Below are 19,130 nucleotides of genomic sequence, written 5' to 3'. Positions count from 1 at the left end.
GAGATAAGAGTACCAAGAGCCGATACGCTTTTATTTTTGCAGAGTAAGTGTTCAGGTAAGTGCGAGATTAGCACACAAGGGACCTGACTGTTGCCCCGGGACACGACGGCCTGGAATGTGCGGATGGTGAGCCCAGCCCAGGGCCACTAACGGGCTCCCACCGCTGAGGCAAACAAGTCTTTCCAGGACTGGTATCCTGGAAAGATAGAACACATGAAATAACCCCGTGACTTTAAGGTTTGTTGTGACAGATTTCCCCGTGCGCCAATTCACATTAAAAAGTGGTTTGCTCCCATCACATCAGCTGAAAAGGAGGTTCCCACAGTGTTGTTGTCCGTGGCCTTCAGAGCCAGCGGCACAGGGAGCAGTAGCTCGGGGTGGGTGCTCATCCTAACGGGTAATGCACAGAAAGGGACCCGCTTTCGTTCATTTATTATTTTAGTCAAAGATGACATCAACAACGAGCTCCCGTCACAGAGCGAGGAGGGCACGTTCCACTGCAGCACGGCTCTCCGGCTGCAAGCCCTGAGCCAGGCCCGGGGCTGTGGCCGCGCCCCCCATCGCTGTCCCCACGCGCAGCGCGGCCGCGGGGCGGAACGCTGCGATCCCCACCCATGGCTCTGCCCCGCGTGTGATGCGGCCCTGGAGCGGAACGCTGCGATCCCCGCGGCGCCGGGGCGGCCACGGCTCCATCGCGGCAGTCCCAGGCCGGGCGGGGCCCGGCCCCCTCACACGGCCCCGGCCCCCTCACACGGCCCCGGCCCCCTCACACGGCCCCGGCCCCCTCACACGGCCCCGGCCCCCTCACACGGCCCCGGCCCCCTCACACGGCCCCGGCCCCCTCACACGGCCCCGGCCCCGCATCGCCCCCTGGCGGCCCGCCCGGCCCCGCGCGCGACCACCGTCAGCGCGCGCGCGTGCGCAGGGGCGGCGCGGGGAACCGAGGGACGGGCGCGCGGCTCTCGCGAGAGCACGAGGCTATATCAGCGAGTGGGCGGGCACGAGGCTTCCTTTAGTGCGCGTCCGTCCGCAGCGCAGCAGCCTCGCTCAGTCGTGCCTCAGCCCCGCGATGGAGGACAGCGCCATGGACATGGAGAGCATGGGCCCACTGCGTCCGCAGACTTTCCTCTTCGGTAACGCTCGCCGCGCCACGCTCTCCCGGGGCCCGCTGGCCCCGTCGCCCGCGCAGGCCCCGGGACCGAGCGCCGTGCGGTGCCGTGCAGGGCCGCGGCCTGGGCCGGCCGAGCGCCGCCCCTCCGCGCGCGGGGAAGGGCCGGGGGGGGGCTCGGTCGGGCCGGGGGCGCGCAGCGGCCGTTCCCGCGCGCTCGCACGTGGCGCGCGGCCCGCACGTGGCGGGGCCCGTCCCGCTTTGTACAGCGCTTTGTTCCCGGTGCCTCCCGTTCCTAAGGACGCGGCGCCCGGCAGCGCCCGCCGAGCACATGGCAGCGCGGCCGGGGGCGGAGCACGTGGAGCACCGCGGCCGCGCGCGCCTTGCTGCCCGTAGCCCCGGGGCAGGCCCGGCCGCCCACGGCGGGCGGAGCGCAGCTGCCGTGGCCCCGGGCACCGCGGCGGGCACCGGGCGGGGATGGTTTGATTGAAACTGCTGGGCTCGAGTGGGCCGCGCGGGGAGCTGCGTGCTCGGCTGCAGGCCGCCCTCGCTGGGGTTTTCCTCTCCCCACGTGTTCCGCTCCGTGCGTGCCTGGAGTGTGCCGCTAGTTCCCTGCAAGAACGAGGCCTGGAAGCAGCGAGCTGGCAAGTTACTGGTTAGCAAATACTCATGTCTTAAGTGAAACAGAAAGCTTATAATTAAATTGTTTTCTTACAGGCTGCGAGCTTAAAGCGGATAAAGAGTTTCAGTTTAAAGTAGATGATGAAGAAAATGAACATCAGTTATCTCTGAGAACGGCAAGTAGTGTTTAGCTTTTCCGTTTTAAATGTAGTGGTGTGCTGTGATGTTGGTTTTTTTACGTGTTATTTACTTCTCCAGTTATAATACCGGTGATCATTGTTGCATAAATATTTAAAATAACTATCTCTTACTGGCAGTGGAGCATTTTCTGTAATATCAGATATTTTCTGTATTGAAAACGTTTCTCCACTGATGTAAATGCAAGGCTGGAAAAGGTTAAAAATCAACTTACAGTGGGTTAATAAGTATAGACTAAATGGAATTAAATGGTAAACTATACACTGAGGCATCCCTAAGGCAAACAGTGCTGATGCTACAGGAGCAGAGGGGGAAGGATCGACTTGTGAGAGTCATACATAGGCACACTCTTGTGGATTACTAGGAACTTGAATCTTAAAAATCTTTTCAGTGTGTTCACAAACATAGCTGGGATTCTTTTTCTTTCCTAGAAGCAGATAATAAGTAAATCCATAGAAGACAGCAGAAACTTTGTTTTGATTTATTGTCCTTGGTTTGCCCTCTCCAAGGATGTAACTGGGAAACCTCATCTTTCATTCAGATAATCCATCTGACAGACTCCCAGAGAATTCCTGGATGGGTCCTTAGGTCTTTCTGGTGCCACACAAGTCAGATGCAATATTTCAAGGCTTTTGTTCTCGACTGAGTATGTTTTTTTTTTTAATAGCAAAACAATAATGTTCCCCATCCTAACAGGCAAGAAATTGAAGACTTGTAGCATCTTTGTGGCTTGTTGCTGTCTTTATTTAAATGCAAGGAAATGCTTTTATACCTGGAAACAAGAGAGTCTTTAAATTGTGGACTAATTCCTACAGAAGAATTGCTACCTGGAGGTCACTTGCATAACAAGTATCTCCAAACATTTCATGCTGTTACTTAAAACACTTCTGTCTTGGCTATATGAATCATATGTTTTTCATCCTTGTATATTGTGAAAACTACAGCCTGGACTTGACAATGAGTAATTTGTTTTTAATTAAAATTCCTTTTGATAGAAGAGTATAGCAATGTTTAGGGCAAGTCCACATGCAGATTTCTTCTGTCTGAATGTTCGTTATGCAGTTAAAATTAGTGATACTTAAATTGTATTGTTTTACTCTTAAGTTCTTTTTCTAATTATATTTTCAAAATTACCTGTAGCATGTCTTCTGATGTTGTACTCTAAAGGATGAAGTAAAAATCCACACCACTGCTTTGTTGTTAGGCTTGTGGGGGGAATGAAGTCCTATGTCAGTAACCACTTCTAGAATTAAAAGGGGTGATGCACAGGAGAAATAGGATTAACATACCAAAGGACAAACTAGGAAATATTTAAGAGACTTTTAGATCTGAAAGGTGTGGGACATGGTTAAACCAAAAAAGACCTTATTGAGTAGAGGAAGGATTTAAAGAAAAGGTGTAAATGCAGCAAATACCTGGGGGCTACTCTGTGCTCCCAGATCTGGGTCTTTACACCACCAAGTGTGCTGGGGGACTTGGGCATGAGCAAGATGGGGAGAAAGGGGAGTAAAGAGGGAAGGAGGAGGATGGATGCAGGAGGTAAAAGTGCCATGAATTTCTGTAAATGTCTTACTGTGGCAGCTAAGAACGGGGGTGGTCACTCCTTCATGACCTGTTTGGTGTGCATTCCTTCAGTGTAGAAATTAAAGCACGTGCATGGATGCTTGACAAACACAGGAGGAATAAATAAAAAGTGCTATAGTATTGAACTGGGGCAAATGACAGGACATGGTCTAAAATTTGTGTCCCACTAGTTGAGCAATTTAGTGTTGTTGACAACACATTTGAGAGGTGAGATCAGAGATGCAGTTTCACCTCTGAATTGCTAATAACAAAATTTGCCAGAAGTAGTGAATCCAATGTTCTATTTTCCAGCCTTCAGTCTGATACATCTAAAGTGTGGACCATTGCAGCCTCATTAAAGCTCTTCAGCTCTTAAAGAATAGAAACTTCTGTGTCTCTGCCTGAAGTGTTCACACCCACATCTCCCATGGGGGTTGGAAAGCTTTCTTTGTTTGGGGTTTAGGGAAGGAAGCACAAAGCCTTGTGCACTGCTGTTGGGAAGAGTTGCAGTACAAAGTATTTGTGGTTTCCACATCTCCTGCATGTACCCCTGTTAGAGGGGCCCAAGGTTCAGTGAACTGCAGTCTCAGGCCTGACCACTGTCTGTCACTCGTTATCTCCTTGCAGAGTTTTGACTCTTCAGAAAGTGCCAGACTCAGAGTTAAGGGATCCAGGTACTTCAGTTTAGAAATGCCTTGGGGCAGCAGTTCCTAGTCTGTGGTGAATTACAGCAAAAGGCGTGTGCATAAATCACAGTATTCAGCTAAGCTGCTGTTAAAATCCTCAGTGAATGTCAAGTAAGCAGAAGTGCACAGCGTGGTAAAGGGAAGCAGTTGGCAGATAAAATGTGGCAGGAGGGGGAAAGCTTTAGGTGTGATTCTGTAGAGGAGATAATGTGTTTATACTTCTCTCCTTGGACCAGCTGTAGAGCTGACTGAACTTGCCACTGCTGCTTTTTGGTGCAGTGATCCAGCAGCAAGTGACCTGATTTCACTGTCATCAGAACACGCCTGGAGGTGCCCCTTGGAAGTTTCAGTGTGTGGAGAAAGGGTGTCAGCTTAGGATGGAGTCAGATGGAATAATTTGTAGTCAGAAATGCAAATTTCAGTACTTAATGATGCAGAACAGTGAATGGAGTTGCGAAGATTGAAAATATTTGGGGTGCTCAGACTGCGTCCTGTTCTTGACTTTTCACAGGTTACTTTAGGTGCTGGAGCCAAAGATGAATTACACATTGTAGAAGCAGAAGCACTGGACTATGAAGGCAACCCTACAAAAGTAGTACTGGCATCTCTGAAAATGTCTGTGCAGCCTACAGTAAGTGCAGAAACTTAGAGAATCTACTGTAAATTTGGTCTCTAGTGAGTAAAAAGTTCAAAATGGCTTGGGTCAGCTGAATTTTAGTGAAACTGAACAGTGTGTTCAGAGAAGTGGCTGCATGTAGTAAATACATCTTTTTTTCTGCCTGGTATTGTACTCGAGTCATGTGGAGATAACAGGTGTGTTCAAATTACACATTTTTTAAGCAACAGGAATTATTCGTGCCATCTATAGACAGACAAGTCAAGACATATGCAAGCAGATGCATCTTTAGGTTGTGTTGCTTTCTTTAAACCTGGGATGGGAACAATTAATTTTTTCTGCAGGTCCCAAGCTCTAATGCCACTCTGAAGATGATTGCTCCTCTCTGATTGAAGGGCACCTTGTTGTCATTTCTGCTATCTGGAATGTAGTTTGACTCAGTTGCTGACAGTGTACAACTGCACAGTGCTGGGGCAGGTGGGATGGACGATGTTCAAATTGACATTGCTGCTGAGTAAAAACAAATTGATGTGCTTTAACTGGGATAAGCAAGGAGTGTAGTAAACCCCCCCTGTGTGTGCCTTGTTGACACTGAGCTGACCTTTTAACACTGGCAGAGTACTCCTTTGAAAGGGAACTTGGAGTAACTTAGCCATGGAGTCTCCAGCTGTTGATGCTGTTTCCACTGGGGTGGAATGTCTGTTAAATACACTTTGCCTGGAATATGTGACTGAATAGCAATGCTTTGTCTCCCAGGTTTCATTGGGTGGCTTCGAGATCACACCCCCAGTGGTGCTGAGGTTGAAATGTGGCTCAGGGCCCGTGTACGTCAGTGGTCAGCACCTCGTAGGTACGTATGGCTGCTCACTGCTGTGTCCTGGGCAGCACCTGCAGAACTCACAGGATTTGCAGCTGGTGCTGCAAGCAGTGCCTGTGCTGGTACTGAGAAGACTGTCCATGAATTAGTTCTGGTTTTTACCTAAACTAACCCAGGGCTAGTCTTCTCCTTTAAGAAACTGTCTTTGACATTGCTCTACTAGTTTTCAAAAATGTCTTCTTAGGATTGGAGAAAACATTATTTTTGACTTTGTGTTGTCTGTTGTACGTGAAAAGTGTTCTGACCAGTGTGAGGGGTGGTAGTTCACCTGGTTGGGATTTCCCTGTAGTACCTGCTTCAGTCAGGTGGAAAACCTCCTAGTCAGAGGTTAGGTCACTAGTGGGAAGCTTCCTGATACCAATTCAGCACCTCAGCCAGGCCAAACCTACTCAGTTATGGGTAATGCTCTTGGTTTCTTACTAGCAGTCTTGCTTTATATTGTTAAGTGAGGTGAGGTTTTTACACTTTGCCTTTGCTTTATCAGCATTAGAGGAAGAACCAGAATCAGATGAGGAGGAAGATGATGCAAAAATTGTTAATGCTTCAACAAAGAGACCAGCAAGTGGAGGAGCTAAACCACCACAGGTATATGGACTTGCAGTCACTTTGTTCACAGCATTTTCTTCTAGTTTGGTATTAGTGCTGCCTCTAGGATGAAGTAGTTAAATGTCTTGCTGTTATGAGTGGGACAGGGTTATTTTGTACTAAATTACAGAAGGTCCCAAAATTTTGTTAAAGGGGTAGATAGAATGGCTGCTTTTGTGGAAATTCTGTCTCCTGTAGTAACTGCCTGTTCTGGTATAAACATCAGTGTACTGCAAGAGTTGATGCTGATTAAAGCACTGGACTTCCCTAACAAGGAAATGTTCCTAGGCTCAGAGCAATGCAGTGAACTAGTCAATAGCTTTGGACTTGGCAGCTGTAAGTTCCTGGGTTTAGCTAAATTGATGAAAAGTAGCCTTGTACTTGTGCCATAGTTATTTTGTATGCCAGTTGCTCTTTATTACCAGAAAATGGTATCAACACTTAACAGACTTTCTTTCTTAAAGAAAAAAATAAAATTAGCAGAAGATGATGAGGATGATGATGAAGATGAGGATGACGATGATGAGTATGTATTCCTGTTTTGATAATGTGTTTTAAAATACAGGGCTAACTTTCAGAACATGAATTGTGTGACACAACTGGATGCTAAGTGAAAAAGCTCCTGTATCTTGACTGGGGAAAAGGCATCCTTGTCTTACTTATCTCTACAATGCTATGTAAATTAATGTTCTCCAGATATGTTATACTGGGCTTCCTGTTACTCATTAACTTCTAAAAGTAGTAGTGGATGTCCCTAGGATGTATCCCTTCAGTATTAAAGGGAAGGGAGGGCATTTAACTGCTTCAAAGGTAGTGCTTGCCCTAGCACTTAGCCATGTGTTAAGGTATAAAGTAAACTTAAAAAGATTGCTTGCTTCCTTCATGAATAAAACATTTTATTGGGAGGGAGGGGGAAGATCAATTCCTAACATGGATCTTGAGTTATGGTGAGTGACTTCCTTTTTAATTGTAGTGATGAGGATGACTTAGAGGATGATGAGGAAGAAATTAAAGCGCCAGTAAAGAAAGTAAGTGGCTAATCTTGTGATACGATAGTAATCCAGCAGGTAGTCCCTTAAATCAATGAGCTTTATCACAGCTGTCTGCAATCTGTGAATGGGGGATGCACTAGGTTTAGCTCTGCCTGTGTGAAGAAATTGTAATAGGGTGTGAAAACCCTTCAGTGTGAATGTGCACCCATCCAGTCCATGTTCTATTTCCTTGGCTGCAGAGGGGTGACTGGGTCTTACCAGCACAGGGATGCACTTGTCAGACTGGTGTGGGCCTGGATGGCTGTTGAACAGCAAATGAAATCCTGCTCGAAGGGGGTTGAGCTTGGCAGTTGCAGTCCTGCGTGCTGTGGCAAGGAGCTTTCAGCGACCTCAGCCACAAAGGCTGTGAACGTGTGAGCCTCGGGCCGGGCTCGCTGCGGCAGGGACGGGCCGGGAGCGCTGTTCCTCGGCCCTCGAGGGCCCTCTGGCGGTGCTGTGAGCGCACTGCAGGGCAGCTGTGCCGCGAGGAGGGGAGGCATTTGCTTGTTCTCACACTTGTGTACTTCAGCTTGAATTTTTATGTTCATACCTACTGTTAAAAACCAGATATTTATAGTTTTACTTCCCCATGTGCTGTTCTCTCCCTACTGAATTGCCATAAGTGACAGTGCACAGTGGCCTGGTAGTGAGTCTGAAATGCAGATTCCAGCCATGTGAGGTGATCTGGGGTGACTGAACAAAACTGTCCTGATTGATACAGGAATTGTAGACTCTGTGTCTTAGATATGCATGTGGTGTCATGTCCCATGCACATCCCAGACAGTATTTCTGGATGAAATGCCAAATGAGATAATGGTTGTGTTACAGAAAAAAGACAGCCCTGAATGATGTAACAGAACTTGTTCCTGGGTGTGTTACTGTTCTGCAGGAGGAGGTTTTCCTTTGGGTTCCTGTAACATGCTATCTTGAGTTTATTTTGCAGTTCATTTGACAGATGAACTTTTGTGCTTGCTTTTCAGCCTGCTCGTGAGGTTGCAGGGAAAAACACGCAGAAAGCAAAGCAGAATGGAAAAGACTCTAAGCCATCCACACCAGCATCTAAATCAAAAGTGAGTGAAAACAACTGAGTAAAACAAATATTTATTCTACTGAGGAAGCTAGTTTTTTGCCTAATGGTAACTTCAAACAACATACTAACATTCAAATTAGATTTTTAGATCTTGATATGAAGCATGGTGAAGGTACTGTTCACTGCTTCATGTTTTCTGTGAAATTCTTCAGTGATCAGTATGTACCTACAGCAGTCTGGATCTGAAATCAGACATGCTGTCCCTTGGGAATACTGGTAATTCTTTGGTTTGAAACACTAAATCTATTGGTTTTGTGCAGCACCTAGTACAAGAGGGTGACTGCCAAATGTGTTTCCACTGGAGAACACTGGAGGCTGTTTTCCAGTGGAAACACAGGAAAAGGGGCTCCCATGACAATGACCCACTGCAGGACTGGCAGTTTCCTTCCTTGCTAATGCTGTGTGATTGTGTCCTGATGCCTTGTGCAGCTTCTCCTTGCTGCATGTACTCTGACATAATGCCAGGAGGGTTCATACAGACATGAGCATGGGATGCATGGCAGGACAACATGTGAGAAGCACTGCAGGTGTGCCTTTTAAAGCATGACCGAATCTGGCTGCAGATGTGGAGTAAAATCTGAATCACTAAAAATTTTGGCTATTTTTGGTTTCATTTCTATTCAAAGAGCTGTGGAGGCACCTGCCCAGAAGCATGAGACACCAGCTGTGCTAACTCTGATAATTCCAGATTTGAAAATTGTGATTTTTCATGCTTCTAAGGAATGTGAGGGAAGCATAAATTTAGGTTTTGTGACTGTCTAAAAACTGTATGGACTATCAGTGTGATAGCTAGTTTTATAAAATTTATCTCATATTCTCTGTAACTTTATATGCAAGTTACTAATGAAATAATTTTCAGACTCCAGATTCCAAGAAGGATAAAACTCTAACTCCAAAAACACCAAAAGTCCCTCTGTCATTAGAGGAGATCAAAGCAAAAATGCAAGCATCTATAGATAAGGTGAGTGTTTGGGAATGAAATTTCTCAGCCTTTCTTTTACACTTGCACAGATGAGAAGAATTGGATGTTTCAATAAATGGTTATGATGTTGCTGATTCCTGTGCTGTTACTATGAGTGGGTGTTGATGTTGAAGCTCAGAGAAATGAAAACACATTTGCAGGGAAAAGCTTCTACTCAAGAGAAACAAAACCACTTTGTTTGTATTTTTCCGGTAGTGCTGATTAGTTTGGTATTTCTTGGTGAACTGTCTCTGTTCAAATTGTAAAAAACCCCTTAGGCTATACTTACTGTTAAGATGACTTAAATAGTGCATATGCAGTTTGGGTTGCTAAAGTAAAGTGGAGTGAGTTCTTCACGTGGTTGGAATGCTTTGGTCTTGAAGCAGTATCCTGATGCTTGTAAGGCTCAGTAACTTCCAGAAGAGGGAGATAGGTGCTTGTGGTGTGAGTTAAAGCACTGCTGCAGACCTGAAAGCTTTTGCTTTCTGGAGGGATCTGGGCCTGAGTCTCCCTTCAGTGGATGCTTCACCCTTCTAAGGGGTCAGGCCAGGTGTCAGTAGTGTTATTAGCAGCTATTTAAGTATAAAATAGACAATCCAGTTGCCGGCTGGTTGGGTGTAGCAGGTGATTCTTTACCTCCTGAGCCAGGGTTGAAGTGTGTGTGCCAGCAAGGGCTGTGTTCTGAGTATCCCTGAGCTTGGAGCAGATGGGAGTGAGGGCCTGCCTGTGGCTGCACTTGGCTAGCTCACAAGTGCTGATGTGAGTGCTAGGAAGCATTGCTGGTTTGCTGATGGGGTTTTTTAATTCAAGATAATACATTTCTTAAACCCATAAGATGGATAACAAAGGTCACCTAAAGAATTAGGATCATCTTCTGCCTAGATCCATTAGTGTTTTGGGGCTGCTTTTTTCCAGGAATGCAAAATAAGACCAGAAGTGTTTAAATCCAGGGTGGATGCAGAATGAGCAGTGACAGGCTGTGATGAGGTGTGGTGTCAGGAATGACTCAGGAGCCATGATGAGTGGTGCTTGTGCAGGGTGAGCACAAGTGCCTGAGCTGCTCACAGTAGACACATGCAGAGCAGATAACTGGCAAAAAGAGCTTTAAAATAAATTACCTGGTGCTGAAGAGTGCTTCTACAGAGAATGCTGTCTAGCAGGGAGCAGCTAAGTGTGCTGTCCTAATTGACATGCAATATTTCAATTGATTCACCTGAGAAATTGGGAAGTCTTTATTTTGGGACATGGAAAAGAAATCAGTGTCTCCTAAAGTAGCATGCTGTGTTATTTTCCCTGAAGATACTAGGAGACAAGATGATAAACCTGTATGTATGATTTAGTAACTGAATCTGCATTGTACAGTTAAGCATGTGCAATCACAGTTCCAGGGATTACAAGGAAGTGTTTCCAGAACAGTTCTTTAATTTAATACAAGTCACATATCAATGAGTAGTGTGTTAGTGAGTTTTAAAAGATAGGTGGAAGGTCAGTTCATGTTTTGCTGAAGAGAGCTGAAGTTAAGAATCTGCCTGTGAAGGGTGGTCTGAGGTTGTGTGTTGCAGTAAGAGTCCATAAATAAAGAATTTATTGTAATTTATCTGAGTAGAATGCGACTGTTCACTACAAACAGTGATTTTAAGTGGTGAACACTGTTATGCTCTTCAGCATCAACAAAGAATCTTGGACAGCAATTCAGTTTGTAGCCACTTCTGTCAGAAATAGCTGGGCATGGTAGAAAAACAAACTTCCTAAAATGGTTTAAAGCAGACTAGTGTGGGAAGTTGCCAGGTGAGTTCCAGCTCCATGTAGTGCAAAGGGTTTTCAGCATCAAATGTTGATAGCATTAAGTGACCTGCAGACCCTAAAGCTTGGTTTTTTTCCAAATAGGGTACTACCCTTCCTAAACTGGAGCCCAAATTTGCCAACTACGTTAAGAATTGCTTCAGGACGGAGGACCAGAAGGTAACAGGATTCATCACAGCTTGATAAAGTCCAAAAACTTTTATAACCTTAGGGATTCTTTTCCACTTTTTAATCTTTACAAGCTTTGGACTGTTTTAAAGGGTTGCAAGCCACAAACAATACTTCAGGTTAAATATATGGGAATGGTTTTAAGGGTTTTAGTTGGCCAAGATGGGAAAGCTAATATTTTATTACATTTTTCCAGCTTTTATATGGTTGGTAAATTATCTCTTGCTTACTAAACCCACAGAATTTTCCTTTTGGCACCATATTGGCTAAGGAAATGAGCTGTGGTTTCCCTTGCTGAATTTGGCCACCTCAGCCAGTCTGGTGTTCAGCCCTTTGTTGGGAGGGTGTCTGGGACAGCAGAGCTGTTTTGTGATGGAGATTATGGCATTCTTGCCACATTCTCTCCCAGAATCAACAGAGCTCTTGAAGAGAGCACAGGCCAAATTGTGATATCAGGAAGCAAGTTTCTGAATTAGTTATTACTTAACACAGACTAAGATGAAAATGTGTCTTAGATTTCCCTGTCAAAATTCCACCAAGTCAGTTTTGCAGTGACAGAATTGCTTATGCTTTCCTGCTTCCCTCAGTGGTTTGGTGTAAACTTGTCTGATGGACAAATTGATATGTTCCTGAAGGAATGTTGAAAAGCATCAGCCTCAGCTACTGGACCTGCTGTGGCATTAGCCAGGGTGGGCAGAGTTCAGCCAGTGTTTGCCTCACCCATCCTCCCAGTCTACCTGCACTGAATTCTTACTGTTGTGACCTAGTGTGAATAATAATCTCCTAGCAGAAGGATCCAATGTCATGCTTTCAACTTGATTTTTTCTGAAAGGAATGTACTATTGTTGCAATTTCTTGTCAGTATTTTATGAAATAAGTGGTGATAGTAAGCTAAGAATAATTTTTTTTAATGGATTTCAATTTCTAACTTTCTGTGTACACTTCCAGGTCATTCAAGCTCTCTGGCAGTGGAGACAGACTCTGTAAGAAAAGAAAACAGTTTAAACAGTTCATTAAAATCTGCAGTCTTACTTCTGTAACCATTATTTGGCTGTTCTTTTTACAAATACTGAAAGAGCTTTCCCTCCTGTGTCTGATAAATGTCATCCAGATTACCTTGCCAAGAATGTGTTGTCCAAAATGCCTGTTTAGTTTTTAAAGACAGGACTCCACCCTCAGCTTCATTTTAAGTATGTATGGAATGTTTTGATAAGGCATGGTGGTGGTCAGACAAATGGAAATGGTGGGGAGACTAAATGTATGTGAAAAAATAAAATTTAGTATTTTGATACAGTACTATTGTTTCTTTTTTTATGGATGAGGGTGATCTGCATACTGAACCCAGAGATAATTGGGCTTGAAAGTTCTCTGAGGAACTACCTTTGAGTATTTTAGCTGCTTCCCTTTAGCAAGTACACGTAAACTGTCCTGTGTTGTCAGACTCAAAAGCAACTCCAGTTCCATGAGCTTTGGAGCTATGGAGCAATGATTGGGAAGAAGACTGAAGTGGCAAGGGGGGCTTTATTCTTGTCTGAAAGTGACCACTAATTATATAATTGCCTAAAACAGCCCTTCCTGCATCTCAGTTTCTGACCTGCTTCACTGCACTTTGGTTTATGGTTTCTCTCTTAACTACTGGGTTTATAGGGCCTGGAACTCCACTTGTAAAATGCAGTACTTTTGATCTGGGATTTGCTGGCTGTGCTGTTCCTCTGAGGAGCTGCAGAGTCTGAGGCTGCCTCCCATAATGACTCCTGTGAGGATTTTGTGGAGAGAAGAATTAGCTTGAATGCTGTAAGGGTGTGCCTAGAGAGCTCACTGACTGAGTTCAGAGCCTGTGGATAAATTCCTGGGAATGCTGAGACTGATCTCCAACAAATCCAAAAGCTTAGATGAGCAGGAAGTCCTCTCTGGTCCTCTGGCCTTCACTTGATGCTCAGAGCCAGAGTTCAAATTTTGGGCCATTGTTACATGAAGTAAAACCATCAATGTTTGTAAGGGCTTTCAGGTGAAGGGAAGCAGGGATGTCTGTGCCTTGAGCATGAGACTCATAACTCCTGTCTGCTGTCACTTCAGTGCATGACTGTTCCACCTTGTGTCCAGTAACTGCAGTCATGGAGACTGGAGGAATACTCAGAAAACATTCAAACACTTAAATGGTAGCTATCAAACTGCTTTAATCCTTGCTGTGTTTGGGAATTAACACCACTGACTTGTGTTCTCATGGCAGAAAACCCCCTAACTTGAGTAAAACAATTTGAGTTTGCCCCACTTGAAGGACTTGGGACACTTGGGTCCTGCAGCAAGTGGCTTTGCAAGACATGTGAACACACACTAGGTTGTGCTGATTGGACATGGGGTCTGTCCTACTGAGCATTCTTTACAAGTTGTTTAGGTAGCATAGACAATTTGGTTTGCCACTGAATTTATTTTTTGGTGTTTGCTGTTATAAAACCCTTAGTTCCTATAGTTGAGATGCTGGGTGCAATGGAAAGCAGTGCAAGTCTCCAGAAGCAAATAGTTCTTTTGGGGAAAATAAAGCCAAGGGAAGTGCATGGTAGACAAGCAAAACTGCAAGTCTTGTGTCAAAGATTCGTTTAAGCTTGAGTATAATTGCAGCATGTGAAATGGCAGAGTATAAGGATTTGAAATGCCTGTTTTGGTGGGGTTATGTCAATAGATGATGTCATATTCACAAGTGAGAGCAGATTTCCCTGGTGAAACAGCTAATAGCACAGACAGGCTTATTTAAGCAAAATTGCCCTCAATTTTGGCTGAAAGGAGTGAAAATTGTACAGTAATTTCAGCAAGAAATTGCTAGCCTGTAACATACTCTGATTGCTAAAGTTTTAAGAGAAGCCCGGGTGTTGTCTGTCTGTAGGTGACTGACCAAAGCAGGTCTGGGGTGCAGCCTTGCTCTGCAGAAGCGTTGTGGGGGAAAGGCAGAGCCTGTATGGGCAGCTCTGAAGGAAATCACTGCTGTGCTGGTGCTGAGGTATAATGTAGCTGAAGTCCTTGTCAGCTGCTGTTGAACCTCATGAGGCATCTTTGAGGCACCCTGGTGGCAGAACAATAATTTCACTTGGCCCTGGTTAGGTCCCACACTGTTCTCTGCCAGTTCATGGAGTAGTGAGGGGTGGTCACTGCCCCACTTCTGGCTGTGGGGCCTTTTCCCTACCTCTGCTGTTGTGCTGCTCACATCTCCCAACCCTGGCTCCTTTTGGGACTGGCTATGGTGACTCTGGATGCAGCTGTATCCTCCTGGATGTTCATGTGCAGCTGCCAGTTCTTTCACTTTGAACAGAGCCTCAAAGTTTGATTTTAAAATAAGCTCAGATATGAAAATACCTATTGAAGAGAAAAGACAAATAACAGATGTGGGTTTTTCAAGTACTGCTTTTGACTTTCTGCAGAGTTGAAACATGTTCTTGCCATGGTAATGATGGCAACAAAGCTGTAGTGTTTTGATAGCTGTGTTGGGGGTTCTGAGCCTCTGTGTGATCCTGGTCCTTGAGGATGGCTTATTTGAGAGCATGGAGCTCTGCAGCCAGATGCATTGCTATTTCCTAACGCTGTGTTGGGAAAACAACTTCACAGGATGATGAAATGCCTCTCCAGGTAGTGGTGCCTTCACCTTTCCTTTGTACATGAATTGCCATTCCTGTTGCAGATCCTGTCTGTTCCAGCTTTTTTCATATTTCATTTCCTTCTGCAAGTGTTTCATTCCCTACAGTGAACAGGTGGCTGGTGCCCCCCTGTGTGGGACAAAGGGGAGGCCACCCAGCTGAGTGGGGGTGTGTGCTGCAGATAGAGCTGCTCCATTCAGATCTCTCTTGGCATCTCTCTCCAGAAGGGGTGATAACAGAAGGGCACCATCCTGTTAGGAGCTCCCAGTCTGTGCCTAATTCCTAAGGGTGTTCAAGCGAAATGTTTGTGGCAGCCTTGGGTCTCTCCTGGGGTTCTCGTTGCTCCTGTGATCCAGCAGACCTGCCAGAATGGCTTTTCAGAGTCCAGGGGCTGTGATGAGTGCAAGGCTCTTTGTGCTCAGCAATGGTTGCAGCCTTTGGAGAGAAGCAATTGAGGCATGGCTGGCAGCAGTGGGAGTGTGTGTGGGCTGAGGCAATGGCAAACAGGGCAGGATGGGTGGCGGTTCTGGGCTCCTTGCCACCCAGACGGTCCCTCAGGGGCTGAGTTCATGCTCCTACCCAGGTACCCCAAGCCATGTCCTGTCTCTTTTGCATGTGCATTACTGACTAGCAGCCAAACTCTCAACTTTTCCTTCCTTCTCTGTGCAACCAGCACCTAGATCCTTATTCTCCTCACTGTTTTCCCAAAAGGGTGTTAAAGACTGGATCCTACTTAGAAATGTCAGATAAAGCTACAAAAGAATGGGGTGGTTTGGAGCTCAGTGTTGGATGGAGCACAGTGCCTTTATTCCTGCCCTTGGCTAGCGGGCAGTAGTTTCTGGCAAGCAATAGCAAATGCAATTGATTGTGCTGAGTGAGGTTTGGAGGTTTTGTGATCTGGTATTTATTAAGGATTGCCTTGTCTGAGCCTGGTTCCCAATGTGAACACAGAGAGCTGAGTGTGTGTGATGAGGTGCAGGAAAAGTGATGCTGGATTTGCAGGTGTGCCTCAAGGGCCTGCCTTGTCCTCAGTTTGCAGGTAGCACAGGGAACACCCTCCTGGCTGCTCACTGGATTACCTGCATGGACACTGTTGGGAACAATTCTGTGTTGTGGATCAGCTCTTCAGTGACTGGCCTTTGGATCGTCTTACATACATGAATTTTAAGCAGTGCCTAATTGGGACCAAGTAAATCAATCAAATATATCAAATGTTAATTAAGATGTGTGCTGGGAACCACATGTATGGCCTGCATCCAGTTGTATGAAGATGACTTTTGCTCTTCTCCTTTCTTCAAAAACTTCTTTCTTCCACCACTTCTGTCACCTCTCCCTGACCAAGCCATAAGAGCCTCTATGGGAAAAGGATCCTGGGAGAAAACAAGCAAGAAAGGGCAATGAGTAAAACAAGGGGGGAAAAGGTGGCCAAGCGTCAAAAGTGAGAAGGGAAAAGTGAAGGCCCTGTGAGGGATGATCAGCAGGGCACCTCTGACAGTGCCCACCCTCACTGAGCTGGCCATGCCAATCCCCTGTGCTGCTGCCTGGAGCCTTGTCCAGGACAAGGGCATGGCCACCACCACCCTGCTTTACTGCAAATGGCAAAGAGAAGGAGCAGAGCTGGGCTCTCAGAGCTGATGTGCCTGATTCACCTCAAGTGATTACACTGGTACTAGAAACAGCCTTTGAGGGCAATTGAAGGCAACTTACTTAGAAGGGTCCTGGAGTCTTACTCAACCAATTTCTGGGGGCCTGAAACCTGCTGAGCCCCATCCAATTCTGTTGACTTACTGTTTCTCTTTCTACAATTTTAGAGAAAACAGTTTTTCTTGCCTGTTTTCAAATTAAGCCTTAGGTTTTACATTGGTTATGGTTTTTCTTAATGAGTGATAATGGCAGGGAGAGTTAAAGATGTATTGTAGCTGTTGAGGTATTTGGCATTTCACCACTGCAGCCACCTTTATCTGTGCCTGTTCATGAAACTTTTCCCACTGCTCCTTACATTTGTCCCAAAGCTTGTAATTGTGCTATTTTCCCAGGAATGTCCTTGATGAAAGGCTCCTAGCAGCCCTTATCGTGCTATTTTGAGGCAGTGAATGTTATCTGGGCACTGCTTCGAGTGGTGGAAAGCTGTTCCCTGGGTGTAAATGTGTGTGAGGACACCAACAACAGTGCACAGCTACAGCTAATAAGTAAAGCTTCCAATTTAATAATAAGGCCACCTCTGGTGTTCAGGCCATTCTTCCCCATTTCCTAAATATTTTTTCCCATTACTTTCAAGCCTTTCCTTCCAATTTTCTACATGGAAAATAGATTTTAATTCAATAATTGTAGCTCAGGGCAGTGCAGGGCCCTCAGCCAGTCCTTGTGATCTCCAGAGAGCACAGGACAGGGAGATTGGGGGATCTTGGCTTCATTTTTAGGGTCTTGAATTAGGAGAGATGCTTCTACTTGTTCCCTCTGGCTTCATGGTTCTATATAGTCTTTTCCAACTCCTTCCTTGTTCTACATCTTGCCAGAACCTTCTTGCTTAGTCCTTCACTGCTCTTCAGACTTTTCAGTCTTCTGATGGTTTTCAGTTCCTCCTCCAGTCTGTGGAAGCAGCATGGCCTTTCCCTGATCTCTGGGAAAAGCTTGGGAACCGTGGCAAACATGGTGCTCCTGCATGAATCTGTGCCCTGTCTGGGTTGCTTGGCAGTGTCCCTGAGAGCCCAGCTGTGGCTGGTGCCCTCATTGAGGCCATGGTGGAGAATGCTGATAAGAGCCCTGCTGTTGTACCTCCTCTGCTTGCAGGAGATGTTTGTGCATGCCCCAGGAGAATGGGGCTTCCAGAGATGTCTCTTTACTGATCTGTGACATTGCAGAAAAATGGCATTTTCCAATATTTTTTTGTGTAAATCCACCCATATGACATTTTCTAAATCCATGCTCTGATGCAAAGTGTGGCTGCAGTTCCTCTTCAGAAAGGTCAGTAGTAACACAGGTTTTCCAGCGATGTTTGCAGAACCTGAGCTGTCCCACAGCCCACCCTGAGTTCCTCCAGGGTCACTCATTCACTCGTGTCACCACTGGGGCCAGTGGCACAGGGCATTGAGAGGTCTGTGATGCCAGCAGGCAGTGCCTGCATCAGCCCTGAGCTGTCCCTGCAGTGTCCCTGCCAGCTGTGGGGCCGGGGCTGCTCATGCACGCTGTCCTGCCCTGAGGCAGAGGGCAGGGGCCCAGGGTGGTGCTGTGGGGAGGGATGGGTCATCCCACAGACAGGGCTTGAGCTGGGGGCTTGCTGGAGACAGCCTGATTCAGAAGACTCCAGTCAAAGAGGTTTATGTTTAAGAGCTGTTGAGCTGAAAAGCTCTAAGTTAAGGAAATGTTAAGTTTTGAAGCTTAACAGCTTGTGATTATTTTAATTTTTTTTTTTTTTTTTAGGGAAAAGTGAAACCATAGAGGAATATAAATCCAAGGAGCCAAGCCCTCAGATTTAGTGCAGTGCAAAGGCTGAAAAGTGGAATTTCCCACTGGTTTGTGTAGGGTTGTCTGCAGAGGTTGGCCTGTTCTTGCCTCCCTTCAGAAGCAGCTGTCTGATGCTTTCAGAGGGAGCTGCCATGCTCCTGGGCACTGGGGCCAAGGCAGGCCCGTGTCTGTGTGCCCCCTGTGCCAGGCACAGGCTGGGGGACACAGGGTGGGGCAGGCTCTGGCTGAGGGGCCCTGGGCACTGGAGAGGGGCTGGATACCCAGCAGAGCAGGGTGTTGAAGCAACCCACTGGTCTGCCCTTAGCTTGAGATGTCCATCATTGTCAGGGATTGCCCTCATTGCTCTGCTGATAAAACACTGGGATTTGTTTATGAGTACGCTGGAGCTTTTAGAGGAATCTGAGGTTTAAGTCCCCAAATCCCATTGAAAATCCAAGGGGTGTAAAACTATAAGCTCTGAAACCCTGCCTGCTGGATAATGCCTGCCTCTCTAGGGTTTCTTTTCTCTTAGAAAGTAATGATACACATCAGAACAAGGGCTGTAGCATGCTGGGTTCTCCCTCTGCAAGGGGCCACGAGACATCCCTGTGGCTGAGAGCTGGAAGGGATGCTGCAGTTGTCTCTGTTCCCAAGAAGTCCAAGCTGTGATGGCTGAATCCATGTCCTGACTGTTCTTCACCATGTTCCTTCTGCAAGACTGTGCCTGAATGTGGTGAGGCTGAAGTCCTGTCC

General features: G+C 46.2%; 1 protein-coding gene across 1 annotated transcript; it reads left to right on the top strand.

Moving 5' to 3' along the window:
- The first annotated feature begins 1,004 nt into the window (after positions 1–1,004).
- NPM1 (nucleophosmin 1) lies at positions 1,005–12,603 on the top strand. The gene is made up of 11 exons (XM_058035079.1): positions 1,005–1,133; positions 1,826–1,905; positions 4,688–4,807; positions 5,549–5,642; positions 6,154–6,254; positions 6,719–6,780; positions 7,228–7,282; positions 8,266–8,355; positions 9,235–9,336; positions 11,224–11,298; positions 12,256–12,603. The coding sequence occupies exons 1-11, from the start codon at positions 1,070–1,072 to the stop codon at positions 12,292–12,294; spliced, it is 882 nt and encodes a 293-aa protein (XP_057891062.1). The 5' UTR covers positions 1,005–1,069; the 3' UTR covers positions 12,295–12,603.
- Positions 12,604–19,130: the final 6,527 nt, after the last annotated feature.

This window comes from Melospiza georgiana, chromosome 15 (genome assembly GCF_028018845.1).
Source record: "Melospiza georgiana isolate bMelGeo1 chromosome 15, bMelGeo1.pri, whole genome shotgun sequence".
Classification (NCBI taxonomy): domain Eukaryota; kingdom Metazoa; phylum Chordata; class Aves; order Passeriformes; family Passerellidae; genus Melospiza; species Melospiza georgiana.
This window is presented reverse-complemented; position numbering and strand designations above follow the sequence as displayed.

Excerpts from the sequence above, each read along its gene's own strand:
- NPM1 (XM_058035079.1), top strand. The coding sequence starts at position 1,070 with ATGGAGGACAGCGCCATGGACATGGAGAGCATGGGCCCACTGCGTCCG. Across the intron at positions 4,808-5,548 it reads AAATGTCTGTGCAGCCTACA|GTTTCATTGGGTGGCTTCGA; the intron begins GTAAGTGCAGAA and ends TTTGTCTCCCAG. Across the intron at positions 5,643-6,153 it reads CAGTGGTCAGCACCTCGTAG|CATTAGAGGAAGAACCAGAA; the intron begins GTACGTATGGCT and ends TTGCTTTATCAG.